This window comes from Anastrepha obliqua, chromosome 5, assembly GCF_027943255.1.
Source record: "Anastrepha obliqua isolate idAnaObli1 chromosome 5, idAnaObli1_1.0, whole genome shotgun sequence".
In the NCBI taxonomy this organism is placed as follows: Eukaryota; Metazoa; Arthropoda; class Insecta; order Diptera; family Tephritidae; genus Anastrepha; species Anastrepha obliqua.
This window is the reverse complement of record NC_072896.1, coordinates 6,056,494-6,067,022: the sequence shown is the minus strand read 5'-3', so window position 1 is coordinate 6,067,022 and position 10,529 is coordinate 6,056,494. Positions and strand designations below refer to the sequence as shown.

The following is a 10,529-nucleotide window of genomic DNA, read 5'->3' as shown; positions in this document are numbered from 1 at the left end:
CATATTTAACAGTGCTTAGCAAAAAATGTAGTTTTTACAATAAATTTTTTATTCCAGTACGATAATTTAGTTTTTGCCAATGTACATAATTTAAGTAACCAACAGCTCGTACTTTTGTGCTTTCAATAGGTTTTCTACACATGTAATAAATAAAATATATATATATGTATGTACATACAAACGTACTGCACATAAAAGCATGCAAATACGCTTTGATTTACACTCACGCCTGACACTCAAACATCACTGCGGAATTTTATACTTAAATTATTTGAGCTTCACAAAGAGACTTGATTACCGCTGCGCATGTAGCTGACAACGTGCCGTGATTAGTAGCTGTTAAATTTATAGATGCTTTGATGATTACGTTCTTAATTAAAAAATATATTATACGTTGTTGTAAATTGTTGCTGAAAGTCATTTTGTTTTTGGTTGTCGTTTACGTTTTGGCAGTACCTTTTATACAAAGTAGCTTTTTGGTATTCATAATTTTAAATTGTCTGCTGCCAGGGTTTTTAAATATATATACCATATAACTAAAAAACTAGATTTTACATCTCTCTTGCAAGTATGGAAGTTCTAATTTATACATATGTAAAATGTCATATTCCTGCACAGCAGCTTGACGCCTAGACGGTCAGATATGCCAAGTTTTTACTAAACTCCATACATTTCTAACAGATCACAGTCAGGTGTTGCATATCTACACACAAAAAAGTAAAATAATTAATACGTAAAATACATACAAATATCCTAATACGAATTTCGTTTTCTCTTCATTAACTACCTAAACTAATTTTTACACCACATTTAAGTTAAATTTTAATTAGTGCATCTACGACCTGCGTTTGACCGCTAAATTCTATGGCATACATTAATATCAGCAGCTGCATGAAATGTTAAGGAATTTCTCCGGAACCAGATTGAAATATATCCACCGGCGACGGTGTGGTTGCTTTCTGTGCTGTCAAAGAGTCGCCGTTCCCAGCGGCCACTCCCGGTGTTACCAGCTTGTCCACATTCGCCAACTCGTTTTCCGTGCGTGCTAGCATTGGTATCTGCTGTGGTAAATCACTTGTCGCCCAGAGGTATAAATCCAGTGTTTTTTCTGTGCAATCGGCTATGAAACGCACGAAGGGGCGTATGTCACCCTCGTTTGCCAGTTGAAGAAATTGGTAGTATTTGTGCCTGAAGTAATGCAGATATTTTTGAATATACTTAAATCGAGTCATAAATAATATTGGGTTGGGGAAAAAGAAATGTCGTATTTGTGATCGAAATTTGACGCTTTATTTTACGTACTTAGAATTATCCGATTCAAGTCAAATATGCCCCGTGTTGTTCGCAAACTTGTTGCCATTTAGAAGGCAACTTAATTATCCCACCTTTATAAAACCCCCCCTACTTATTTGCAAAAACTCAGACAACCAGTTTTCGCAAGTCTCTTTTGAAGCCAACTTGGTATCACCAAGGGCGTTTTGCATGGACCGGAAGAGATGATAGTCACTTGGTGCCAGGTCCGGACTATATGGTGGGTGCGATAGGACATCCCATCCGAGCTCCCGTAGCTTCTGGCGGGTCATCAAAGATGTGTGAGGGCGAGCGCTGTCCTGGTGGAACACAACACCATTCCTATTGACCAATTCTGGCCGCTTCTGGTCAATCGCCTGCTTCAAACGGTCAAGTTGCTCACAGTAGAGGACCGAATTGAAGGTCTGGCTATAGTTGAGCAGCTCATAGTGGATAATTCTCTTCCAATCCCACCAAACACACAGCAAAACCTTCCTGGTGGTTGTTGTTGTTGTTGTTTTTAACAGCGTAGCTAGCCCTGTCAGTGTAGGTATATCATCTGTCATCTTCGTCTAGCTCATCTAGGGGTAGACCCAGGAAACATGCTGTTTCGACAGGTTGGGTCCAGAGGGAGAGGGGGGTTAGATGAGTCTGATTGAGGGGGCATGTGAAGAGGTGGTTAGTGTCGTGTGGGGTCTCTTCACATGCCGGACATGTGTTTGGTATGTCGGGGTCAATTCTGGATAGGTAGGAGTTTAACCTGCTACAATATCCAGAACGTAATTGTGCCAATGTTACACGGGTCTCACGGGGAAGCTGGAGCTCTTCATCTGCAATGGGTGGTGGTTGGACTCCGATTACGGCATTCACAGGACGGGAGTTCATGAAGGTGGTAACGGTCTCCCGGTGAATGTCGTTTATTGACTGTCGGAATACTGTCCTGTCCAGTAGGTCTCGGTTAGTTTTGTCCTGGAGTTCGTCAGCGTAGTCGAGGAGATGTCTCCTGACGTGCCTGGGAGGCGGCTCGGGCTCAAGCAGGTGTCTGCAGGGGTGAAACCTGCGGTAACACCCCAGCAGGAACTGCTTGCTGAGCAATTTGTTGTGCTCCGCAACTGGGAGCATTTGTGCCTCGTTGTGCAGGTGTTGTATGGGTGACATCAGGAGGCACCCGGTCGCTGTCCGAATGGCGGTATTCTGACATGTCTGCAGCTTTGTCCACTGCAAATCACTAGTACCAGGCGACCAGACAGGCGCAGCATAGTTTAGAACCGGCCGGCCAATTGCCTTAAATGTCGAAAGCAACAGTTCTTTGTCCTTGCCCCAAGTGCTGCCGGCCAGCGATTTGAGGACCTTGTTGCGATTTTGCTCTTTAGTGGCAATTGCGGTTGTATGCGCAGAGAAGGAGAGCAAGCTGTCGAAGGTTACACCCAAAATTTTGGGGTTATTCACAGTCGGAATTGGTGTGTCATCGACTTTTACCTTAAGGGACAGCTTGACCTCCTTTGTCCAGGTGGTGAAAAGGGTCGCCGTGGACTTGGTGGGGGAAAGTTGGAGATTCCTCGCAGTGAAAAAGCGAGAAAGGTCGGTGAGGTAGTTGTTCACTTTGGAACACAGGCCATCGATGTCATTGCCCGACGCCATTATCGTGCAATCGTCAGCGTATGAGATCAGGGAAACTCCCGCTGGTGTTTGGGGGAGCTTTGAGATGTAGAAGTTAAAAAGCAAGGGTGAAAGGACACCACCCTGCGGTACGCCTTGCTTAATCTTCCTCTGCTTTGACATTTGATCTCGAAAAATCACTGACGAGTGCCGACCGCTCAGGTAGTTCGCGGACCACCTCTTCAGCCCTGGCGGGAGTGTCGACTGATAAATATCATCTAGTAGCGTGGAATGGCTGACTGTATCGAAAGCCTTCTTTAGGTCCAACGCTACTAGGACAGTCCTCTCGCAGGGGCGGTTTTGGTTAAGCCCGCGATTTATCTGGGCGTTTATGGCGGTGAGTGCCGTGGTGGTGCTGTGCACTCGTCGGAATCCGTGCTGATGTGGGGCTGGGGCCAGGTGTGTCGTGAAGAATGGGAGTAGGAGGGCCTCAAGTGTCTTCACTACTGGGGAAAGGAGAGTTATCGGCCGATAAGACTCCCCTTGGTTGGCGGGTTTCCCAGGTTTCAATAGTGGGACCACTCTCCCTGCTTTCCACTTGTCAGGGATGATGAGAGTGGCCAGAGACAAATTGAAGACCCTTGTGAGATATCCTACTCCCAGGGGTCCCAGATGATTCAGCATCAGCGCGTTAAGTCCGTCAGGGCCAATGGCTTTCGATGTTTTCGCTTTGTTGATGGCCCCCTGAACCTCATCACCGGAGAAGGTAAGTGGCGCACTGTCGTTCGTCAGTTTGTGCAGCCTTCTGGTGACACGACGTTTGGTTCTGTCGCCCGGAGGATGCAGTGTGAACAGCCGGCTAAAATAGCTCGCGCATCGCTTCGGGTCCGACGAAGTACAACCGTTGAAGGTGATTGCCACCTTGTCGTTGTGTTTCGTCGGGTTCGACAGGGACCTAACGGTGGACCAGAGCTTACCCACTCCGGAGGTGAGGTTGCAAGTCTTCAAGTGCTCAACCCATTTAGTCCGCTTGTGTTGATTTACCAGTTGCCGGATCTCCAAATTAAGATCCCTTATGCGGGGATCCCCGGGATCGGCCTGGCGTAGGTGGTCACGCTCGGTTGCTAAACTGGCTGCTTCTGCTGGGAAATGAGGACGTATGTCCTTATAACATCCAGCTGGGATGAAGCGAGCCGCAGCAGCTGTGAGCACCTTGCGGAATGCGCGTTCGCCAACGCGCACATCAGTGGGGATGGGAAGAGCGGCGAAGGTGTCCTCGGTGAATTCCGTGAAGCCGGCCCAATTAGCTTTTTTAAAGTTAAAATAGGACCGGTGATTCGCGGAAACGAAGTCGGCAGGTCTCTCGATCGAGATGATAATGGGCAAGTGGTCTGATGCAAGCGATAGCATAGGTCGCCACGTTATGCTATTTATCAGACCAGCGCTAGCAATTGTTAGGTCGGGCGAGCTGCTGCAATTGCCCACTACCCTGGTGGGGGCGTCGTCGTTTACTGTGCTGAATGTCGAGTCGTCTATCTGCTCTGCCAGTTGCTGTCCCCTACGATCATTTGGCAGGCTTGAATGCCAAAGATCGTGATGCGCATTAAAGTCACCTACAACCAATCGGTTTTCACCTCTGAGGAGCGCACCTATATCAGGGTGATATCCAGCCGGGCAGCAGGTGACAGGGGGTATATATATATTAAATATTTCGAGCTCGGAATCGCCTGACCGGACAGCTATGCCTTGACATTCTAAGGTGCTGTCCCTGCGGTCGATTCCTTCATCGATAAGACGATACTGCACAGTGTGGTGGACTATAAACGCTAGGCCACCACCATTGTCTCGCTCGCGATCACGTCTGTGCACGTTATAGCCATCCCTGGTGATCAGAGATGACCTAGCGTGCAGCTTTGTTTCTTGGACCGCAGCTATCTTGATACTGTGCCGGCTCATAAAGTCGACCTTGCTCGTAAGTCCGTTGCAGTTTAGCTGGAGAAGCTTGAAGCTTCTCGGTGAGGTCAGTGTAATCCGGGGGGTGAGGGACGCGTGGTGTTGTCTGCGTTGGGCCTGCTGCGCAATCCACTGTGGCTGTTGCGGCCTGATGGTGGTGGGCGGCCGCGCCTCCGAGGGCGGTTGTGGGTGCAGAGCTCTGCAGCAGGGGGCAACGTAGGCAGTTGTCCACTCACGGGTGGTGCGCAGGCCGGAACATCTCCGAAAATGGCACCAGCCATTGCAGGAATTGCACTGGACTGTTACCAGATTCCGAGGTATTACGGCCTGACACACGGAACAGACTGTGCGGGGGACCAGGAGCTGCTGGTTTGTCCCCGCACTGGGGTTGGAGCTGGAAGGGAGGGGAGGGGTTGAAGGGGAGTTGTGTTGCTCCGATAGGCTCCTCACCGTGGAGGTGTGGGTTGTGGTGGCGGTTGGTATTGCCGGCCTATCAGGGGGTGTGCTAGCCGTGGAGGCATCAGACGCTTGTTGGCGGGAGCAACACGTGGCCACATACCGTGTGGTCCACTCCCTGTGTGACTTAAGGCCTGAGCAGGTCTTAAGGTGGCTCCACCCGTTGCACTTATTGCACCTAACCGAGGTGGAGTTCGGGTGGAGCCGTTGGTGGCAGACGCAGCAGTAGAATACTTCTGGCCCAGGGTTGGATTCAACTCCAGCCCTGAGGAGAAGTATTTGGAGCAGGTTTGCTGCGAGAGTTTGCTCCTGTGACGTAAGGGTTTGGTTGATATACGGTAAACTAGACAGGGCTAGTGTACTGGGGCGGCAGCCCTTGGTCGGGAAAAACCCGAGTCATTCCGGTAACGTAGAACCGGCTGCCATGGGAATGCTGGTGGTCGATCCGGGCGATAGCGATGGTTTGGGCCGGCTTGCCGCTTCTCGACTACGTACTTTTTCGACTGGCGTTGTCGTAAGTGATCAACTTTTCATCGCCAGTCACCATCCGCTTCAAAAATGGGTCAAGTTCGTTCCGTTTCAGCAGAGAATCGCCAGCGTTGATTCGGTCCAAGAGATTTTTTTGCGTCAACACGTGTGGCACCCAAACATCCAGCTTTTTTTGGAATCCAATCTTCTGCAAATGGTTCCAAACGGTTTTGTGGTCTACACCTAGTTCCTGACTAATCGAGCGAATGCTCACATGCCGGTCTCTTTGGATAATTTCAACGATTTTATCAGTATCTACAACGATTGGCCTACCAGTACGAGGTGCATCTTCGACATCTACTACACCAGCACGAAATCGATCGAACCAACGCTGTGCTGTGTGCATCGTTACAGTATCAGGCCCATAAACTTCACAAATTTTTGCCGCCGCCTTCGTTGCATTTTTACCTCTAAGGTAGTAAAAACGTAAAATATGACGAATTTCTTGCTTGGTGGACTCCATCTTTGACGCGCTATAACTTAAGACTGAAACGTACGATCACAACATTGTCAAAGAGACACTTGTAGTGCAGAATGTCGTCTTCAAATCGCCGTTTAGTGTGACCCGATGCAATAAGTACAACGCAAGATATGTTTAAATGTCGCGCTCAATTGACAAAACACGACATTACATTTTCCCCAACCCAATATTTAGTTTGAACAGTTACCTCTGTTGCTTTGGAATAATAATGGGCGGATACCCAGCGCGCATCAGCAATGCATTCATAAGCAGACGCGACGTGCGGCCATTTCCATCGATGAAGGGGTGTATGTGCACTAGTTTATAGTGAGCCAAAGCGGCGTGTCTGAAAGAAATTGAAATAGATTCGTGAAAATATAAAATAATTTAACAAAATATAAAAAAGTTACAAAAAATATAAAAAAAATTACAAAATACGAGTATATAAAAAAATTACAACATATAAAAAAATTACAAAATTAAAAACAAATTACAAAATATAAAAAAAATACAAAATATAAAAAAAAATTACAAAATATAAAAACAAATTACAAAATATAAAAAAAAAAAATTACAAAATTAAAAAAGAATTATTATACAAAATATAAAAAAATTACAAAATACGAGTATAAAAAAAAATTACAAAATACGAGTATATAAAAAAATTACAAAATATAAAAAAAATTACAAAATATAAAAAAAAATTACAAAATATAAAAAATAAAAAAAGTTACAAAATATAAAAAAAAATTACAAAATATAAAAAAAATTACAAAATATAAAAAAAATTACAAGCTATAAAAAAAATTACAAAATATAAAAAAAAATTACAAAATACGAGTATATAAAAAAATTACAAAATATAAAAAAAAATACAAAATATAAAAAAAATTACAAAATATAAAAAAAATTACAAAATATAAAATAATTTACTAAAGAAATTAGTTTTTGAAAAAATTTGTTTTCAAAATATTTTTTGTTTTGTTTTTGTTTTAGATTATAATGTAATCATTTATATAGGAAAATCTTGCATATCCACATTTTCTTCGCTTTCTTACTTTACTGGATGCATTGAAACCGATTGCTCTGCATTCACCCAAATCTCGAAGCGCTGCATGAGTATGGCCAAATCACCCGGACCAGGTGGAACATGGCCGCCAACGTAAACTTGTGTACGCCGAAATTCTCCGCCCTCAATCGGGTCAACATGACCCAGCACACGTCTGTGTATTTCTAAAATATCTTTTAAAGTTATTTCCATTCTAATGAAAAAATGTAAAACAAATTTTTGTTAAATTTTTGAAACCTCAAATTTTCTCTAAAATATTTTACATACTTATTTACCAAACTTGCATTGATGTACTTCATAGCCAAATCCAAACCCAGAATTTCGTTATGCTCGTCAATCGACTTGCCATCGATAGCCATGCGTGTCTCCAAAATAGAGCGCGTCTGCGCCAATGTCATAGTATTGCCCTCAATGCCCACTGAGTGGTAGATATGTTGAAAATAAGCCTCCTTTTTGGCGCGCCTCAATGCAGCATTTGATTCGTGCACTGCGGAGAGTGCGTCACGCTTCAAGTCAAGCAATTTCAGCTTGCGTTCATCAATTGATTGTACAATAGCGGCGGTACGTTGACGATTGGCCACAGCTTCTGTGTTGGTGGGGTTCAGAATCAGCGCCTACCGCAAACAAATACATTAGAATACGTTTCGTGAAAGCATTTCGTGTATTGAACTAACCTGAAAGTAATACTGATCCGCCAGCACAATATCGCGTTGATTGTGCTCCAGATACTCGCCGTAGCGCAGCAGCACCTCGGGATGTTTTGGCGCCAGCGCAAAAGCGTGCTCATACAACCGTTCCGCCTTATCATTTTTGCCTAATGCGCGCATCTCCTTCGCTAATTTCAGCGAATCGAGCGCCTCTTTCACATTCGTTGTCGAATCCTGTGCACTCGCATCCTCTTTCAAATTACTATACATTTCTTTAAACGCGTCCAAATCCAATGTGCCTGCGCCAGGCGTCGCATAAAGAGCGAAGTCATCGCGAATCTGCAGGAAGTGCTCATCAGGTAAATGCTGCAGTTGTTTAGTGGCCTGGCGCAAGAGCGCACTATATGGAGAGAAATGAAGGAACTCGTAGAGAAAGAAAGCCACGCTGGTGCCCGCTATGAAGATGCACAAATTCACAAAACTAGCGGAGAGTAAGGATGTATGCACTAATCGTTGTTGTTGTTGTTGCACCTGCATTATCGCATCGCTATCACTGCCTGCCAACATGGCTCTGCTTGTGTTTTGCACAGCATCTGTTGCTACAAGGCTACAGGGGCGCAATTCATGGGGCAAACATTGACGGCGATTTGTAGAATTAGACACGTCTGCTGCTGTTTGCACACTGTCCATTGTGAAAGTGTTTGTGTTTTAGAAGAACTGCTAATTCGGTTACTAGATATGCAAATATATTTCATTTCGCACAGCTCCCGCTTTCGTTTGATTTCTTTTCTATTCTCGTTTCACACAATGACATCTCTTTGCTGAAGATTAAAAGCATTTAATGTAGTTTTCTTTGTTTCTAAATGTATTAAAACGAAATATTTGGCACTCACCTCTACGTTAACGGCTGATATTTGGCTTAGTAACTTACCTTTGAATAGTTTTATGACGTGTTTTTTGACTTCATTTCATTGACAACGGCCTTGCCAGCTATTTCGGCGAAATTGCACATGAAAAAAAACTATAAAAGTGGCAAAATTTCGGAGATGTTTCACACACCAAAAACCATTAGTGGCGCGGAATTAAAGTTGTGTGCATAGCAATGTGTTAAATTATGATATTAATACAGTTCTTAATAAATAGCATACATGAGCTTACGAGTGGAAATATTCAACATACTGGCAGCATGGTTAGTTCTAATTAGTTTTGTAAATATTTACGAAAGGCGATGAGGAAGAGAGACAGACTAGTCGTTTGTGAATGTAAATTGCGAATATAAAGAAGAAGAATTGGAGCATTTTAATGGCTGCATTGAGGAATTTGGCAGTAATAGTCCCAGCAAACGTTTTCAATCACATTCCTTAAAAGTGATTCAAACTGATTCAGAACTGAAATACAAATTTGCAATATTTAATATTAAAAAGTGTAGTAAAATTAGAGTATCAACATAAGAAGCCATTAAATTGGTAAAAATATACTATACAAGTTACAATTGAATTATAACGAAGTTAATAATTATGAAACTAATATAACAAATATATACGAGGTAATTTTTTGATTTCTTACATAGAAAGTATTTTTTTAATTGTATTTGAAATACTTTGTTTGTTACGGTCCAAATCCAAAAGGGTTGAGAAATAATTAAGGTCCAACAACAAAGTAGCGAGTGGCGCATTGGCACTATATAATGTCCTACTAAAGAAAACGCGAAAAATCTTGCAACGGCGAAAACTTCTGCAAGTAACATTAAACTGTATTTTTTCTAGAAGGACCGGGCAGTAAATTTTGCCATTAACGAGATCAAAGATAAATGATGCTGCCTGAAAAATACCTCTGCTACTTAATGGAAAGATACTAATCAAACGACAGCGGGATTCGTATGATGGTTTCGGATGGTTTCCCTCTCCACTCCATTTATTGGACTGCATGATAATGTCTCCCAATAAAAGCAGCATAATCTAATTTGGACCGAACAAGCGCAGAGTATAATATCTTAAGAGCTATGGGTCAGTGAAGTCCGATTAGTGACGTCTAACAAAAGCGAGCCTAGCAAGTGAATTGGAAAAGGCATAATTTAAACCATTTTCGGCAGCTGGTCGATTTTTTTTATTGATCAGTTTTCCCAAGTTTTAAATTTGGAATTTAGTTAATTTCAAGAGCATAATTTAAAAAAAAAAAAAAAATTCAGGGCAGATTTTTGTAAAAGAATTAAATTATCACTATTTTTACGTGTTTTTTGTGCAGATGGAAAAATAATGAAAAACAAAAAAACAAATAATTGTTACTAATTTATTCTGAATGAAATTAAGAGAGTAATTTTTACTGTTTCATGGACGTAAACTTTAGTGGTCGAGAAATCGACCGCTGGCCAGGAACTGTCATGTAGGATAGAACAAAATCTAGCAATATTTTTTTCTTATTGAAAGAGATGGAAGTGATTATCTTTGTGGTATAGGAAAGGTACTACCCCTGCAGGGGAAATCACTACTAGTGAACCAAAATTCTAGTTCAGCACTAGTACCTTACC

The 10,529-nt window shown here is 43.0% G+C and overlaps 1 protein-coding gene across 4 annotated transcripts in view; it reads right to left on the bottom strand.

The window, feature by feature from the left end:
• The window catches only part of LOC129246912 (protein adenylyltransferase Fic), a 31,476-nt gene extending 22,508 nt beyond the window's left edge, over positions 1 to 8,968 (bottom strand). The window contains exons 1-7 of one of the 4 annotated variants that reach the window (XR_008582525.1): positions 8,896 to 8,968; positions 8,030 to 8,823; positions 7,623 to 7,969; positions 7,345 to 7,548; positions 6,495 to 6,632; positions 228 to 1,188; positions 29 to 134 (exon numbers count right to left, since the gene is read on the bottom strand). Coding sequence is in view for 1 of the 4 variants with exons in the window: in XM_054885648.1 (XP_054741623.1) it covers positions 900 to 1,188; positions 6,495 to 6,632; positions 7,345 to 7,548; positions 7,623 to 7,969; positions 8,030 to 8,692 (1,641 nt within the window). In the remaining 3 variants the exon portion in view is untranslated. Of the gene's footprint in view, positions 1 to 28; positions 1,189 to 6,494; positions 6,633 to 7,344; positions 7,549 to 7,622; positions 7,970 to 8,029; positions 8,824 to 8,895 lie in introns of those variants that run through there. The other 3 variants (XR_008582526.1, XR_008582527.1, XM_054885648.1) reach the window with 3 other exon arrangements.
• Positions 8,969 to 10,529: the final 1,561 nt, after the last annotated feature.